The sequence below is a fragment of the Lonchura striata genome, chromosome Z (assembly GCF_050655825.1).
Source record: "Lonchura striata isolate lonStrDom1 chromosome Z, ASM5065582v1, whole genome shotgun sequence".
Taxonomy (NCBI): domain Eukaryota; kingdom Metazoa; phylum Chordata; class Aves; order Passeriformes; family Estrildidae; genus Lonchura; species Lonchura striata.
In genome coordinates, this window is record NC_140740.1 from 70,186,301 (window position 1) to 70,205,188 (window position 18,888).

Sequence of the window (18,888 nt, forward strand, 5' to 3'; positions counted from 1 at the left end):
TTTCAGCTTTGTTGCACAGTTTAATATGTAGTCAACAGAAAAGTACAAGTGCATAAATACTACTTCTCCAAAGACAAAGAAAATTATAAACTTTTTCTTTACATAAGAAGTGAAAAGAAGTTTGCTTTTAAAAGCAAAAGATACACTCTTATGTAATATGAGTACATGGACGTAACACTAACAAAGTAATGGATATTCTACCAATGTTAGACATAAAAGTATATCACTGAAAATTTACAGGCAATATGGCTAAAACTAATACAGTTCTTATGGCCAAGATAATATACATATATCCCCAGCTGTAGCAGAAGTTAAGCCAAAGGACATTGCTGAGATGAATGTCACTGGATTCTCCCAGCAACCAGCTCCAAATGCCAGTAATTTACACTAGACTAGTGAGACTCTAAAAAAGCAAGCACTTCCTATGGAAGGTTTGTGGTACTTTTAAGATAACTTTCTGACGTGTATAGGCTCTTTCCTCAAGAGGCTGTTTTGCTGCATGGTGCAGTATACCAGGAGGATTGAACTCATTGAGACCTGCTGCATTTTACCTTTGTTCAATGGCTTTGAAGGCTATGTTAAGGCTTGTAACTGCATTAGAAAGTAGATGCTCCAACAGGATCATACCAGGAATCCAAACACAGTGTAACTGCTATTGCCATTCTAATTTACCAATCTGACCAAAACACACTGTATTAAGGGGTCTGTTTTTGAAGTATTTGTTGCATCTACATAAGGGTTGCATGCATAGCTATGAAGTTCCTAAGAGCCTCTTGTTACAGATAAGCTGTAGTAACAGCGTCTGCTGCTCTGATAGTGCTGATAAACAGCAAGCAGAGTGTCATTCTCCAGCTATGACCAGCCACCTCTTTGTTGGCATCCCAGGGAAACACTCAAAATTGCCCATGAATTACTTTATTAGCTTTTTTGATGGAAGAAAATGGAGCACAAATATAATGTTTATTCAAAATTATACTTGTAATACAAGGCATCTTATAGCAGCCTGATTGCAAAGAGGGTAAAAACCAGAGGGGCAGAAGACCTTTTACATCCTCTCTATTACATACATGACTAAACTAAAGAAATTATGAATCTAAATTTTGGCGACCAGTTACTGGGGTCATATAACTGTCTAATCTGAAAGACTTTCCAGGAAGGTTGAACACCCTGTTCATGGAGAACACCATGTTCTCCATATATGGTAATTAAAACATTTCTGTACATTTCTTACTAAAGGAGCAGGTGTCCTGGAATGTTTAAACCAGTCTTTGGTAAAGTGCAGTGTTACTGAGTGCAATACAGAAAGTACCAGTTCTTGCATCATGCAACTTCAGCAGTTACAGGTCTCTAGTTTTCAAGGTCTGACCTTGTCTTGTATCAGTGTTTCTCTGTTTTAATGAGTCAGCAGCCAGACACTGCCATGTACCCTCACTGGGTATAGAGGCAGATTTGAAAAATGGAATTTAGAATGCCATTCAGCATGAGTGATGAAATCTACAACTATTTGAGTGCTCTGTGAAGCTCTATTTCATGCTCTAATTTTAATGCACTTAAATCTGAGACCACTGTCTGTGTCCATAAAGCAAAAATACTAGTTTCACCAGGAGAAATAAGGATACGACTTTCTGAAAACTAAGGATATGTTTCCAAGAGGGCTTATCTATCCTGTAAGTAGCTGTAAATTCAGAACAAAGTTTAATTGTTCCAGTTCTGGCTGCTGCAGAGTTTTAATAATTTAGCCTTACATAGTCCCACAAAGAAATCAATGTTTCTACTTCATCAGTGTTAACTTCCTCATAAGCTTGTGCAACATCTGGTAATATATTTAAGTCTGTCACTACTAAAAATAGGTGCAATCAAGTAAAGCTTTTTGAACTCTAAGCACTTCTTCATAGTAAATAATCTCTATTGATTTTTAATTGTTTTTTTCCTCAGACACGAGAAAATGACTGCATATATCAGTTCTAATCCACTGTAGTACTAAAGTCTTTTGAAAGGATGCTGCCCTAAAGGAGAGTACTGAGTTTTTAAAGATCTCAGCCCCAAGCTTTAGCTTACCATTCCTGCAAGAAAATTAGTGAGACATTGTGTTCTACATCTCTAGTGCTTACTAGCTATACGATGGAATTTTTTTATGTTTTCCTCTTTATTCTTTTTCCTGTTGCTAAGTAATTACACAGTTTTTTTCTGACAGGTGGATATTGGAAATAACAAAGATAAGACAGCTTTTTATGTTAAAATAGAAAATGCATCTCTAAGTTTCTAAATAAATATATCTACTAAATTTATTAAAACATATGTATGGATTTAACCTTTCACAGCAATTACTGATATTTACTACCTTCCAACAATTTTACTAATCTGTATAAACATTTTACTAATGTATATAAATATTTTTATTACAGAAGAAACATTTCACAAAAACTGGCTTTATTATTTATCAGTTATGTTAAGCAAGTAACCATGCCTTGTGTTAAAAACTTCTTTTGTTTTAATATGTTTGTATTTGCATATTTGATGACAAAGAACTAGATCCTTTACTAATAGCAGTTAATAATTGCTTTATGAAATCAGTTTTCTTCTGTAACTAGTTTTGATTTTAATGAATGTTGTACCATTCTAGCCGCCTCCTGCTGTGCGATATCAGGCCTTGTGTATAAATTTATTGATGTGCATATAATCTTAAGTAATAATCTGGCAAGCAAGCAATAAAAAAAGTGCTGAGTAAACAGTAACTTATCAAATGTATGTAGCCAGTTTATGAATATCAAAATCCTTTGTTTTTTATTTCTGCTTATTTAACATCTAGGAATCTGCTGTCTTCTGAATTCTTCAAGAAACATGGTTTTTGTGCATTTTCTTATATAGTTTCATCATATTAGAAAGAAATGGCAGAAATGGCATGTAAGTCTTTATATTTACAAAGCTCTTTTGTTCTCTCACGACTGTCACAAGGAAACAAAAGATGATGTCATTATATCCATTTGCAGTATGAAATAGTATGGACTCCAAGCAGAAATTCCTAGATTGCCTAGATTGAATATGTTTTATGAGGAATTTATTCATTACAGGTACATAAAAATTGATATGTGGTAAAAGTGTGTTGTAAAACATAGTCACTTTTTGGAAGTTGATTTTAAAAGTGCTGGTGAGGAAAGAAGTCTGTAAGAGGACATTTAGTCAAATGGCTTGTTTCATTTTGTGACAGATTATTTTACATCCTGTTCTAAGGAATACTTGTTTGGTTTTTGTTGGTTTGTTTGTTTTTGATGGGTTTTTTGTGTGTGTCTGTTGTTGTTGTTTTGGTGTTTTGGGGTTTTTATTATTGTTTAAAGAAAGGGAAACTAAATGAGGAAGATGAAAACAAAGGTGCTGTCACTTTTTACTCTGATTAATTCTGACTACTGTGTGATTACAGATCTATGTAGACCTATGAAGGATTCAAAATGACCAGACCATAATGTATTAATCTGACTGCAAGAAGTGAAAAGCTTAAGACAAATGCACATTCAGATTTATTAAGGTATTTCAAGGACTAGTTCTGTAAATTAAGCAGGAATAGTTTTCAGCAACTGCTAATGAAAACATATTGTTTTATTTTATATGATTTTAGCTTTAAGGAAGTTAAGCATATACAGGAAATAAAGAGCGAACATGAGTAAATGGAATCGGTATGTTTAGGGTTTCAAATTTCATGGTATCATGGTGAATAAGGTGGTGGTGATTGATCTGCGGTAATTTTGGTATAAGCTGGTGGAGCATCAGGTACCTACAGTAAGGAAAAGGTTTGTGAAAGATCAAAAAAATCCGAATTTAATTACAAGGAAAATGACAAGAAAATGACAAAAACATTCAGCAAGCTATTTACCACCATATTAGATACAGTTCTGTGACTTAAAGAAGCAGAGCTCATTCATTGTATCTATTTTTAATGTTACGTTTTGGGTAGTATGTTTTCTGGTTTTGCATCAGATTCACTTCATTGCTATTGTTCATCCAAAGGGAAAATTTGGTGTTATAAAGGCAAGAATATTTTTCTTATATATATGGGGTATTTTTAGATTGATAATTCAGACAAATACTGAAGCTTTTATTTAAGAGTCATGATACAAGCATATTGTCATATTTCTACTGGTAAAAATTTGAGCAGCTTATTCAAAATTGTGTGAGGTTAGCATCTTCTCGGTTCTAAAGCAATTTAAACACACCCATTTATATATACTTATCACTTAATTTACTTTTTTGAAAATTGAAAGTTTAAATGTTCATCATTTTATAATGATTAGAAGAGATAACACATTGACGTTTTATAATATTCTCTGATAATGGTTGTCAGAGTATAGTATACCAGACACAATCCATTTTTTGTTTTCTGAATGGCAGAAAATCAGTTAGGGATATAATTTTTGGGGTGTTTTCAGTATATTTCAGCATTCAGGTTTGCATTATTCTAATAGATTGCAAAATGGTCATACGATATAGGAATAAATATAAATTGAAGACAATAACTTTAAAATAAGCATTCTAAATAGTAGATGTAATTTTCTTTTAATTTTTCACAGTACAAATTTTTCCAAATACTACTTTCTAAGTTAATATTGAAGCATTGAAGACTCAAAATATGAGAGAATACACCATGGAAGAAATCACCAAGTGCCTGTTTAACAATATTATTTCAACATGTCTTACTCAGTTTTAAGTGAGATCTTGAGTTGCAACTTACCACAGAATTAAAGTCTCTGTAGTTCTGCAGAGGCGTTTTGCAGTCCAGTATTTCTCCCTCACCTACCACGTTCCGTATTGTGCTCACACTAGGGCTTTTGCTCTGTGACAAATCATAAAGAAATTGGGGAAGGTGAAAGGAAGAAGAGATTGTGAAGTTGAAGCAAAATTTGGCAGCACATATACAGTATGTATTAGAATCTGGAATTAGATACAATGGAAGTAAGAAAGATACCTCACCTAACAACACTTTTGCTGTCTCTGCTGAGACTTATGCTCTTTCTCCCCTGTGTAATCCAATTACATTGCCAGGAAAATAACTATCACATTTTTCAGACTGATGCAGGAACTGATATCTCATGTACCCAAATGCCTCCTATTTTTTATGCTAGCTATTTCTTTCCTTAATCCCCAACCTTTTTGTTTTCTATTTTTTCAACATTTCTTTTGTACACATTCTGTACCAGTTCTCCCCTAGCCAGAAATAGCCTAAGAAAAATATGATTGTCAAAACAGTAGAAATCTGTCATGAGAAATAATTAAAAAACAGATAATGCTTTTTTCCAGGATATACAAAGCAGGCATTTGGTTTGATTTTGAAGGGATTTTTTGAGTATTACCTTCATTTTTTTTGCAACATTTCACTATGAAAGTTCAGCTTTTAGGTATTCTGCCAGTTGATATATGTATTGGATAGATAACTGGATAATTAGATAGAAAGAGAATGGGACAAAATTACCAGAAACAGCAAGGAAATTGATTTGCTGACTTAGATGAGAGCTTTGCTGAGTTTTTTATTCCCAAATAGTTACTTATATCTTCTTCAAAAGATGAGGTTAACTAAAAGATACTGTAAAACGCATATTTGCATAAAGCTTTGTCCTGGTTTCAGCTGGAGTAGAGTTCATTTTCTTTTAAACAGCTGGTACAGTGCTTTGTTTTGGATTCATTATGAGACTAATGCTGATAACACAATGATTATTAAACATAATGTTTTTGTTGAGTAGCTCTTGCTCTAAGTCAAGGACATTTCAATGGCTCATGTCTGCCACAGAGCTGGTGCACAAGAAACTGGGAGGGTTCATGGCTGGGACACCTGACCTGGACTAGCCAGAGGGACAATCCACACAAGAGAACATCATGCTCAGTATAAAAATAAGGGATTTGGCTGGAGGGGCTGATTGCTGCTCAGGAATGAGATGGACATCAGTTGTGGGAGGTGAGAAACTGTTTTGGGCATCACTTGTTCCTTTGGGGTTTTACTCCTCTCTTTTTCACCTTTTCATTGTGATGATTATTAGTAGTACATGATTATATTTTGTTTCAATTACTGAGCTGTTCTTATTTAACCCATGAAGTTCACCTTTTCTTTCCAATTCTCCTCCACACCAGGGTGGCAGTGGGAAATAAGCAAGTGTGATTAATTGCTGTCTGGGGTTAAACCATAACAAACTTTCACTTTAAAGAATTAAAAAGACCTCCCTTTCATAGGAGAGGGAGCAAAAATTCAAAAATAAAGCTTTGGGACTTCTAACAGTAGTTGTTATGAGAAGGATTGTACCTTTTTTTAAAATAGTTTCTAAGACAGAAATGAAAATATTTTTAAAGTAGTTTTTAGAAAACAAATCTCAAACCCATCTCACTTTTTTTGTGACTCTTAAAACTGCAAGTCAAATTTTATATGGATTAATCACACATCACCCATAGGTGAGCATATTTACCTACTTGTAATAGTTATTTTTCTTCTCTGCTTCCTAGATGTATTCTGATCATATCTGTTGTTATTTAGGGGTAAATCTTATGAAGAGTGAATATATTACTTATATTTAAATGAAAGGACACTGAATGGCTCTTGGTTTTGTATCAATTTATAAAGAATGCTTCCTACAAGTAATTTTTTTTACTGATTTTACAAAATTTACAGATAAATTTTTTTACTGATATGTTGGGCAACTGGTTTCATGTCCCTTTCCTTCTGGTTCCTCTTACCCCTTTGTGTGACTTACAAGTTCTTCAGGACAGGTTGTGTTTCATATTGTGTGGTTTTGTCTGTGACATAGGTCAGTGTAAATACTGCCTGAGATTATGATGTCCTGCTACAAATTTGATGTTCTCTGCATTAATGTCATGTAAATCAAGGTAATATGTTGTCAAAATAATACCATGAGAGAAAATGAGTTGCCACACTTACCCGCAAACTTTTGTAACCATTACGTCTTTTGTAATACCAGCAGCCAAAGGCAAGTAAAATTGCCAGCACCAAAATGAAAAGTCCAATACCCAGAGCTCTGTTGGGAAAGCAGAACAAGATAATTTGCACCATAACTAGATGCATCCTCCCAGGAGCAAGTATGCTTAGACCAAACGTTTGTGTCTTTTTATCAGAGGAAGGCATGGAGCAGAATTTGCCTCAGAAAATAGGCTAATTATCAATAACTTCAGTCAGTTTCTATAGATTTAGCTGTTAGCTAATTTCTCTACCAAGTTCTTAAACATTTTAAAAATACATGTGGTTGAAAATAATTATCTACCAGTGACTACTGATTCCAAAAACATACCTGTCTGTAAGGCTTGCAAATCACAGCATTGTATTATTGCAAGTGAATATGAAATAAATTAAATGGCACATCTCTAATGATGCAGCTCATGTTTATTTGCTAAATTTCTCTAGGTAGCAAGTATTTAAAATGTATCCTAATTGCATCATATTGCAACAACTTCAAATTAAGAAAGAGGTTTTTTGATACATAAAGCACATTGCAACCTTAAAACATGAGTAAGAAACTTTGAATTATTCATAAAGAGCTCTATAAGGATTTCGTTCTTGCATGACATACTAGGCACATTATTGGTGTCACTGGGTCATTTTAGGGGAAATATGCTATGCAAACTGTGCTGTAAAACATCCTTCCCACCGCTCACTGGGAACTTGGCAGAAGCAGCATTTCCACTTTAAGTCAAAAAGCAAGCTGACAAAGTAATTTCAAATTTCCTAGTCACAAAAAGCCTTCCTTTAGTGTTAATATCCTCCCTGTTGAGAAATACTGAATGCATTCCCTATTTTTTTTGGTTCTTTCCCTGTTCAGGAACAGAAGAATATATTAAAGAATTAAAGGGAAAAGAGTATGGGGGAAAAATTGTTGTTTCAATCAGAATAAACCTATTCTAACATACTTCTGTATATCTTATGCCCAGTTGTCTTGCAGTAATTACCCTAGGCTTTTCCATAGAAAAGTAGAGGCATACGTGACTTACCAGAAAGTTGTTATATCTATTTGTGGTAATTTTCACTGACTCCAAGTTTCAGAAAGGAATATTTCCTTGTGAACTAAAGAGACTGAAAGGAGATTCAAGCAGATTTGTGTGGCAGAACAGGCTGCCTTTCTGTCTCAGCTTCCTTTGTGCTATTGGAAACATGAAGCCCCTTGGAGACAAAGGGATTTTCTTTTTCCAAAGTATGTGGATCTTGTAAGTTGCTTCTGCCCCTTGAAGACTTAGTGTGGCCTGCAGAGCTCACAGCAGTCACTTTCTGGTGCAGCCAAAGTTGTGAGATGGCCCCACTGTTTTTCCTACTCTCACCAGAACAGCTGAAACCTGGAGGGAATACTTCTCCAGGCAGCTGGTGCTCTCTCTACATTTTTAGAACTCCTGCTTGTCACATGTTGTGTTGTTTTAGCTATCCATTAGCTGTATGCCCATGTCCTGGTTTAGGGCAAATTTAGGAGACAACCCAGAATGTATTTCTGGAGCTGGTACTTCTGACTGCACATTTGCCATCCTAACTCCTTCCCTAACTACTCAGAGACTAGTATGGAAAGTGTGTATGTAATTTCTTTCCATTCCAGTTAAAGATGAAATTGTGCTGCTAGGAATCTGGGCTCATATCTAGAATACTTATGGTACTGGAAGGAGAGGTCATTTTTCCATATCTAGAAAACCTACTTACAGATGCAGTCACTAGAATGCACAGTAGTTAGTATGCTTAGTTTCAAGTGCTGAAACATGACTAACCGGCTTCTTTTTATTTTTTTTTTTCCTTTTTTTTAAGAACTGAACTCATTTGAATGGACTACTGGAGAGCTTCCCCCTTTGTTTATTCTTCTTGCCAGGGCTGCTGGAGGACTAGCTATCTTGCATACTAGCAGCACAGTTCACATACAGATATCCCAAGCACACTGGAATTACTTGTCTTATGTCATAAAACATCACCAGTTGGGTGATGTCTCTAATAATTCTAAACCAAACATATTTTATTGTAATTCAAAGATAAAAGGTATTTGCAAGATACAATTTAGGAGTCACATTTGTATGGCACTGATGTCATTTGCTCTTTTATTTTAACCATTTCTCTGGGAGGTTTCTGCCGTTCTTTAGGGTTAGACAATGTCCCTTTGAGTTTCCTAAGAGAGGTCTGTGAATCTAGAGATTTAGTATACAAATTACCTTATAACAGCCTTAAAAGTAAATTCTAAATAAGCCTCAATAAACCTGGTAAAGGCCGATGACTTTGTGATCATATGATTTAACTCTAGATTCTTGAATTCTGCAATTCTGATTTTTGTTATCATTGGGGACTGTCTAAGGTTGCACTATGACTAACATTAGAGAGAGCTATAAGATAATTAAAAGGCACTCCATCTATATACAACAGTAACTTTTTTTGGTACAATTTTCTTGTTTTCCTTCAATACAAATTCTTTCACCAGCTTATATGCTAACATAGGTTTTGATTTACACTTACTCTTCTGCTGCAAAATAGACATATCCTTTCCCTCTGAAGTAGTTGCTGTCCAGGTGGTTATGTCTTCTGGGCATTTTGTGAGGTTGGTCCTGTTTAAACCTACAGGGTATAAACACTTGTCAGTGTGATAAATAATCTGTTACCATTGAAGCTTAATATTTTAAGCTTCTTTGTTTTAATGGAAGCATTTTAGAGAGGCAGGATAATCTGATATCTTCAGAATCAAGTAAATTTACATACACACACAACTGTCCCAATTTAGGATAAAGGTCAAAACCATAACTATAATCTACATATTAATATCACCACTGACATCAAAGTGTTTGCAACTAAGTGTAACAGAATTTGCAGAATGTGATGTGGTCTGTTTAGGTACCAAGTGATGGCAGACTTCCGAAGCAAATTCTGGAATGCAGAAAAAACAGGCAATTTACCTGGACAAGAAAAACTATTTAGAAGAAAAACTAATATTGTTCTTAAAAATAGTAGTTTTTCTATTCTGTAATTCCCTGTTAACACTCAGGGTATAGGTTTTCAGTCACAAGAGACTCTCAGAGATCTGTTGAATTTCAGATGGGAATACTGATTTATGTCTAATAACAGTCTAAACTCAGATGTGTAGGGAATTTGTATTACAATCTTTATTCCCAGTCTTAAGGTGGTAATCACAGCTATCTGAACAATTAAAAATTTATTCAATCAAGTATAGTGAAGAAGAAATCCACACGTAATCATGTTTCTGTAATGTGAAGAGCACAACAGATCCTACTTGATTGTATCCCACTAATCTACCTACCCTATACAGGTAAATTAGAAAACACAATGACTTTACTGAAGATAGTTCTAGCCAAAGAAAGAAAATATTTTGAGTTCACCTTAAAGAAAGCCAAGCCTCTTCTAAAGCGTAATTTTTAAGCAAAGCTGAAAATTTTATGTAAAACAAAAAATATAAATCTTACCTCCTTCAGACCTGTATTCTGTCTGTTAACTGTGGGCATATGCAGCTTTCTTTGACTTGGTCTGGTTTTTTCTCCTTTGATCTGTCCTCTTATGACTATCACGAGTTTAAATTCCTTTCAGTACGGCTTCTGAATGCATTAATTAGCATGAAAAGGGCAAGGATACAACTTCTCATTTCCTTCTGCATCCTTCCCTCTTAAAAAGCAGCAGAAAAATCTGATATTTCTTGATTAATTACATGTGCTCTGAGAGACAGCCCAACACCTTTTTACCTGCCCAATAAGTACAAGCTCCTAGAGTGGGCAGACTGTTTCTAGCTTCAAACATGTTTTGATCTAAGGTTGCTTAGTTTGTTACAGGGGACTGGCATTTTTGCATGTATTTACTATAGCTTTGTTTATGCACGCTTTTTGCGCCATTTTAACACTGCACAAAATAGTATATGTGGACCAGATTTAAGTAAGGTAAGTACAGTTTAATTCTATATGAGAAGCAAATATTGCAAAAAAAAGAGGGTAAGTCCCATGGGCTGCACAACTAATGAAGCCTGGCCTTTGCCTGTGTTAACACTGTAGTAATTCCATTTACGAGGTCAGGCAAGAAATGGCAGTCTGTGATTGATTCAAAGGTCTGGGTACTGTTAGGTACCAGCAGTTACTTACTGCCAAAAGAGCAAGGAGATATAAGAACCGTGTTCTGCTTGTCATTTGTCCTAATGAATCATTAATCTGAGCCTCTCTGTCCCTCTACAAATTTTTTTGAGTTTGAAGGATTAAACACTTTTAAATTTTCACTTGTCTTTGAAGCTATGCACAGGGCTCTAAGTAATTTCTTTTCTAAAGAAAATGGCTGACAGACTCAAAAGAAAATAGGAAAGAACAGATGGTGTGAGTGATCGACATCCATTTCATTAGGAAGTCAAATTAAATGTATTAACATTGATATTTTTTAGCTAGTGCGGGGCTGCTTCTGTATTTTTCCTAAAAAATTTTTTATGGTAAAAATCTGACCTGTGTATATACTTTTCCATGGTAGTGCCTAGTGACTGGACCAGAGGAGTGACCTCAGACTGAAACAGACTGTGCTCTATGAACATCAGGAAGCCCTTTTTTCTGTGAGGATGACTGGGCACTGGCACAGGTTGCCCAGAGAGTTTGTCAAGTCTCCCCCATTGGAGATCTGCAAAAGCCACTTGGACACAGTCATGGGCAACCAGCTCCAAATGGTTCTGCTGCACCAGGGGGTTAAACCACAGGAACTCCAGAGGTGCCTTCCAAACTCAGGCACTCTGTGATTAGTGCCAGAAGGATCCTAGTTGGTTTTGCTGGACCCGTTAAAGTTTGATGTAACACATTTTTTGTAGAGTGGAAAATAAAGGGTACAGGAAGAATGAACAGTGAGGAGCATAAACTTGCTAAGTTGGGCAAGTTAACCCACATGAACTCAATAGGAATTTCAAAGGTGAAAGAAGTGCAGAGAAGTTTCTATAAATATCCATATGTGTAAAACAGTAAGTGGATGCTATCACATCCTCTTGCACTCTGAAATATTGTAAAGTTCCTAATCAAATAATGTGTTTTCCTGAAGAAAAGCTTCACTTCTAGAAGAGGATGATAACTGAAGCTTGCTTGATCAAGCTGCTTGATCTTGTGAGACTGAAAACACTAATAAAGAAAATCCACATGATTTCTTCATGTAGCAAAACCAGTCTCTGACCCTTACTTGCCTCAAGTGATGTGTAGGGTAAAATGTCAACTGCTTGAATATTATGTGTTCTGAATGAATCTCTTGTTAATAGTATAACAGAAAAGGAAAAAAAAAAAAACAAACAGCTTTGTCATGGATCTGTGGTGCCATCTGGAATGTAAATGCAGAATGCTGCTATTGAGGATTTGGATGGATGAGGAGATGAAATACCACATCCTGCTTTTGATATCAATCTTTTTATAAGATCTTACTTCTCTGATGTAGTGCTACTAACTCCATCAGTGTAAAGTCACTGGGATTGACACATGGATTATGAAGGTGTTATATTTTCAAAGATAACTCTTCAGGAGAAGAGGATGGAAGAGGAAACCCCAAAGTAACCCAATTTTTTTCTGATAGCCAAACCTGTGGCAAATCCAGGACGCTGATGAATCTTGGTGAAAGGTAGGAAATTAATGCTTCTGGTGTAACTGAAAATAACAGGCCTGACCTTTGAAAAAGAGTAGCTGTTGGTTTTGTGCTGTTGACATTTTGATCCCATCTTTCAAGTACAAGATTCTGGGATTTTTATTATTTACTTCTTTTCATTGATAATTACTTTTCTCTGACATTTGAGGCTTCCTACAGTACACAGAGCAAAGAAAAACAAGTATGACACCTGATTTAGTAAAGACTTTAGTTTTGAGTTTTATGGGAGATTCAGTGGAAAATCACATGTATTGCACTTCTAAATCTTTATTATCAGTAATACAGTACAAAAATAGAAAATATGGAATTATATCCCTTTCAGTTTGTTCTGAGGATCCTTGTCTCTCCATGGTTTGAAGGAGATATTGTCTGGCTTCCAGGCTGAAGAGTTCCACTACAGGCTAGATTTAAGGGTTTTTGAAAAGAAGCTGATCCTCAACTTGCGCCTACCTTGACTGCAGGCACCTCCAGGGAGCAATATGTCTTGCACAAGCACCGTATGTATGTTCATCCTGAAAGCCTAGTTGACAGAAAAAAGACAGAAACTTCCTCCTCAAGTAATTTCCAAATGAAGCTGTGATCGTTACTGTCAGACCCGCCTCCCTCTGCTCCACCTCTGAATCTTAAAGTAAAGAAGGAATGGTAGTTTTAATCCTGTAGAAGCTGTGCCAAGAGGATGCCATCACTACCGTGGTGGTTTGTTACTCTACCCTGTTTTTCTAAAGAAAAATTTGAACAGCTTTCTGGTAGTTTTCTTTTGCTCCTACTTCGTCTGCGGTAACTGGAGGTTCTGAGCTGAGGGGATTGTTCAGATTTGTGGGGCTTTCTCCATGAGATGCAGAATGATCAACCATGGGTGAAAAACTTTTGTATGCAGTTGGGTGCTATCAAGGTGAGGTTGAATGACTTCTCTTGCATATAATTTCAGGAGGCCATACCTGGATTGAAGAGAATTGTAGTGCTTTTTAAAGCCTGACAATCCTGTTTTCACTGAAACTAACTTTTCTAACTGCTTTGGGGTGAGAAAGTCCTTGCAGGTGGGCTGCTAATTTAGGCCTCTGAGGTAATCGCTTGAAGAAAATTAATATAATCAATGCCTACTACATTCTTAGAACTTGGATCAAAATAGTTGCTCAGGGAGGTGGTAGAGTCACCATCCCTGAAGATGTTTCAGGGGCATGTGGACCTGGCACTGGGTGATGTGGTTTGGATTTAGAGGTGACAGTGGCAATGGTGGATGGATACTTGGACTTGATGATCTTATAGGTCTCTTCCAACTTTGATAATTCTGTGATTCTAAGCAATCCCTGTAGTAATAGTCCAGTGAAATTTCACTTGGAATATTTTACTTCAGCTGCAGCTAAAGTAAAAGCAGTTCCAAAATGAATACACTCAGTACTTTGGCTTTGGACATGAGGAGAGCAGGAGAGCAGACTTCTGGCTGCTCAAAGAATCAGTCAGTAAGGTAACCTGGGAAAACGCTTTTGCAGGTGCTGGGGTCTGTCAGTTCTGGTCACATTTTAAGCACCATCTTAGGGCATAGACAATTCCCAAATGTCAGAAGTCAAGCAGGTGAGGCAGAAGATGTCTTGTCTGAGCAGGAATCTCCTTTGGGAGGTAGAGGCAAAAAAAGAAAGTGTAGGCTCAGCAGAAGTAGTGTCAGGTGACGTGGGAGGATTACAGAGATGCTGCTCACCACTGCAGGGAGAAAATTCGTCATGCTGAAGCTCAGCTGCAGATGAAGCTGGTCACAATTGACAGGAACAGTAAAAACTTTTTCAAATATATTAATGACAAAAGGCAATGAGTATGGTCACCTCACAAACAGGGACATGGACAAGACAGAGATGTTCAATACTTTCTTTGCCTCTCCTTTCAGCACTAGCAAGGGACAAAGGGGATCCCACTGCCTGAAGTTGGAGGACCATGGCTATGCAAATGATCGCCTCCCATGATCCTGAAATTGTACAAAATGTCCAGCATTCAGCTGAATAAACACATCATGTGATGGATGATGGCTGATGAGCCACACAAAGGGTTACAGCGAGTGGGGTGGCATCAGGCTGGCAACCTGTCACTAGTGGGGTTCCACAGGACTCTACCTTAGGGCTTAGATGCTCTTCAATATCTTAATGATTTTGAACACTAAGTAGATTTGCTGAAGACATTAAACTGGGAGGAGCTGTTGACTTCTTTGAAGGCAAAAGAAGCCATGCAGGGCTACCTCAACAAATTGCAGGTCACCAAACTAATTAAGTTTAACAAAGGAAGGTGTCAGATTCTGGCTCTGAGATGAGACAACCCTGGATGTGTGTATAGACTAGGGGGTGAGGCTGAAGAGCAGTACTGCAGGAAGGGATGCCAGGGTCCTGCTCTGTGGAAAGCTGAACATGAGTCGGCAGTGCCCTGGCAGCCAGGAGGGCCAGCCATGTCCTGGGGACATCAGGCACAGCATGGCCAGTTGGGCAAGGGAGGGGATTGTCCTGCTCTGCTCTGAGCTGGGGCAGCCTCACCTCGAGTGCTGGGGGCAGTTCTGGGTGCCACAATATAAGAGGGTAATGAGGATGTCTCCTGTGCACAGGAGGGTGATGAGGAGGATGAGGGGTCTGGAGGAGAAGGTATGTGGTCAGTTCAGCCTGACTGAAGGGTGGTGTTCAGCATCCTCATGAGGGGAAAAGGAAAGGCAGATACTGATCTCTGTGGTGACCAATGACAGGACCTGAGGGAATGGCCTGAAGTCATGCCAGGGGAGGTTTAGGCTGGATATCATGAAAGTGTTCCTCACCCTGAGTGTGGCTGGGCACTGTAAGAGGCTCCCCAAGATAGTGGTCAGAACACCAAGCCTAACACTGTTCAAGAAGCATTTGGACAATGCTCTCAGGTACATGATGTGACTCTTGGGATAGTCAGGAGTTGAACTTTGATGATCCTGATTGACTCTTTCCAATTCAGTGTATCCCGTGATTTTACAATTTGACTTCTTTTGTGCCATTAGACAGATACATAGCAACCAGATGACAGCATATGCAAGGGACTAATAAAATTTAGTGCATTTAGCAAAGAAAATACAAGTACTTCTCACAAGATTCTGTTCAGCCTGATGGGAGCTAGGGGAAATTTCCAGCCTGAGCCCTGACAGCCAGTTCTGAGCTCAGACTGGGCTGCTCAGGACTTCACCCATTCAGGCCATGAAAGCCCCAAGGATGTAATCAGCCCAACCATGCTGGATCATGTCCATGCTGCCGAGCTGTCCTTGTAGGTTCAGCCTCCTGAGCTCTCTCTGTTTCAGCTTTGCTGCTGCCTCACCCTCATACCATGCACTGTTGTGAACAACCCAGCTGCATCTCCTCTATTCCTTCCAGGGATGCTGTTTGGTGCCCCCAAAGCTGCTGCTCCCCCTGGCTGAACCAGCCTTGGTTCCACAGCTTCTCAGTGATCCCCTGCTGAACTCAGTTATCTTTGTCAATTTCTTTCCTGTGCATGCTGCTCCTAAAAATGTATGCACAACCATGGAGCAGAGGGGAACAATCACCTCCCTTGATCTACTCCTTGTTCTTCCAGCACGGTGTGCCACTAAATGCCTTCTTTGCTGCCCATGTCAAAATAAATTAGTGACAGAGTTTGTAAATAAAATACAGAATTTTAACAAAATGACAGAGGTGGAAACTGCATCTATTAAACATTTCTCCCTTCCCATCTCCAGCAATACCACTTCCATTTTATAAAATGGAGAGTTATTTTAGGTAGTGGAATGCTGTAGAAGACTGAAGAATAATACTCCTAGAAAAATCCTTTTTTTTTTTCAATGGTGAGTTTGAAAAGGATTTTGTTAGGTATGTCAGAGCCTTATTACAAGACTTTGCACATCCGGGTGTGCTCCTTCTAATATGTGTTCTTCAATCAAGCCCCCACAGCTAGTTGATTTATTGATGGTTCAGCTGATTCCCTGTAAGTTAAATTAAATTTTTTGAATACTTGTTCTTATGAGACAAGAAGTAATTATTTTAGATGAGAGATTTATATAAACTGGCTTCACAGAGGAAGTGTTTCAATGGTGAAAATTTTTTGAGTTTATAGGTAGGGCAGATAGTCATAATAGTTTGAAGGCTTTAAAGTGCTACATATTTTTCTTTTCAATGTTTCTTTATAAATGTTATTCAGCCTTCTCTCCCTTAAATTCTGTCTTCCCCCAGTAGAGTAAAATTACAAAACAAAACAGTTGTTTGGATACAGACTATTTTTTATTCTTATAAATAGATTATTTACTCAAAGTGTGTGCCTTAGAATAATTGGAATGTGGGGCTGAAGGGGGACCTCAGGAAGTCATCTACCCTATCCCACTACTCTGAGGCACATGTATTTAGATCCTTGATTGTGTGTTACCTATTCTCTGATATCTCTGTGTTTTCATATTCTGCATTCATAGCCTACATTGTATCTTAACAGGCCACAATGAAGCTTTTTCCCTGTTACATAACTGTCTTTCGTGAATGATACCAATTACTAGTTGTCTTAACAAGAAAAGGAATTAATCATGTTTTCTTCATCTCAGCCTATTATGGATTTGAAGGCTGTTCTCATGCCCTGTAAAATTTTTTGTCTTCTAAACCAGGCAAAATATTTCTTACGCTTTTCCCCTAGACTATTTTCTTAGTTCTCTGATTATATTCCACATAATTCTTTGCAACTCATGTACTTCTTCCAGTTAAAGCCTTGCAAGCATCATTATCTCCTCTATATTACTATTGTTATCTCCTCTATGTTACCAGACCACAGAAAGAAATTTGCTATTTTTAATATCAGGTTGCATTTGGGATTCTTACTCAGTTTGAAGTCCACTGTAGCCTTAGGTCAGTCTTCCTCTAATACTCACCAATCCTCACTTCATTTTGTGTGGGTATATTTTGCTTTTTACTTCTGATATCTAGCTCTGCATTTCTCTCTACTGTATTCTATTACTCATATAACTTTCACCTTATATTGGGTTTGTTTACTTACTTATCTTACTCCAGCACTGCTCCGTAGAGTACCTGCAAATCCTTTATCTCAAAACTGTATTCATTTGCTTGTACTTTCAGATCAAACTTGTTTACTGAAATACTGGGCACTACTTTCCCAAGTAAGCATTTGTGAGCTGATGCCTCTTCCTTTTTTTTAGTGATAGCTGCAGTCGGCAGTTGGGGGTGGGGTTTCTACCTGCTGCACACATGCTTCATGGCAATTTAATTTAGACCATGGTTTGCCTGTTTCATTTAGCACAGCCCTGTGGGACTCTGCTGAAGACTTGCATAGCCAAAATGCTACTTCAATATCAAAATAATATGGTAATGGTTACTGCTCTAGTTTGCATGTAAATTAATTTTCTTCCTTTGTTTCAAACAGTCCTACCCAAAACTTCTGTTCTTTTGTAAATACTAATAATAGTGAATTTGGCAAAAATAAAACACTTCTGTACGTCCTTGAGATGCTGTCAGAGGTCTCATGTAGTCACACCACTACACTGTGCTCTCCATACTTTTGATGTTTCAGGATATGGAGAGAAGGGTAGGGTAATGTTGACTTCTCTGGTTTAGGTCTAATCTTGCTTCCTCTTATTTTTCTCTGTTGGAGTCGATCTAAAATAATTAAAAATCCAGCTGACAGGACAAGAATGGCTCCTGCCATGTAGAAGCCTGCTCTGTAATCTCCAGCCATGTCCACAATCAGACCTGTAGAGAAACAAATGACAGGAATATGACTGATGGAGAACAGGCTAATGTAAATTAGCTCAGCAGTGTGAATATATCCTCTTACAAAAGCAATGTGCTGGCCTACATACTTGTCTACACCATAAGTACATGGAACATCACTCCAAGTATAACTTTTTTCAGTTTGAGACATAATTCATGTTTCATTGTTTTTCTTGAAGCACTTTCCAACCTAAAGTGTGTCAGACAGTGCAGGCACTGGCAAAAAAACAAGACAGACCGTGCACCTATGTATGTGAGCAGCTCCACTTCTGTGGTGTAGCTGTCACCAGTTGCTGTAATTTGGACCATAACTACAGCATGAGTGAGTTTAAAGAAGGAAAGGAGATTCATCTGCTGGAAACAAAACTGGAGAATTTGTCTGATGTGTTACAGGTTTCCAGTTCATCATTTTACAAAGAGTCACAGATGTTAACAAAAAGACCTTGGTTTTCAGGGAGATTGAGTCCAACCAAAATATGTGATGCCATTGTGTATTATACTGAAAAATTTCTACAGTACAGTAGTACAGTAATAGCCTGCAGCAGTGTGTCAGCTGCCCTG

General features: G+C 37.4%; 3 protein-coding genes across 3 annotated transcripts in view; 1 reads left to right on the top strand and 2 right to left on the bottom strand.

Moving 5' to 3' along the window:
- BRD10 (bromodomain containing 10) overlaps positions 1-12,109 on the top strand; it is a 64,048-nt gene extending 51,939 nt beyond the window's left edge. Inside the window, exon 9 of the transcript XR_014951566.1 lies at positions 2,810-12,109. The gene's annotated coding sequence lies outside the window, so the exon portion shown is untranslated. The remainder of the gene's footprint in view (positions 1-2,809) is intronic.
- Positions 1-15,758, bottom strand: MLANA (melan-A). Its single transcript, XM_031507411.3, has 4 exons — positions 9,464-15,758; positions 6,914-7,010; positions 4,724-4,825; positions 1-3,769 (listed from the first exon to the last, which is right to left on the bottom strand). The coding sequence occupies exons 1-4, from the start codon at positions 9,535-9,537 to the stop codon at positions 3,701-3,703; spliced, it is 342 nt and encodes a 113-aa protein (XP_031363271.3). The 5' UTR covers positions 9,538-15,758; the 3' UTR covers positions 1-3,700.
- LOC110471222 (monocarboxylate transporter 13) overlaps positions 15,759-18,888 on the bottom strand; it is a 22,115-nt gene continuing 18,985 nt past the window's right edge. Inside the window, exon 4 of the mRNA XM_077790361.2 lies at positions 15,759-18,306. Coding sequence (XP_077646487.2) covers positions 18,086-18,306 — 221 coding nt within the window. The 3' untranslated portion in view covers positions 15,759-18,085. The remainder of the gene's footprint in view (positions 18,307-18,888) is intronic.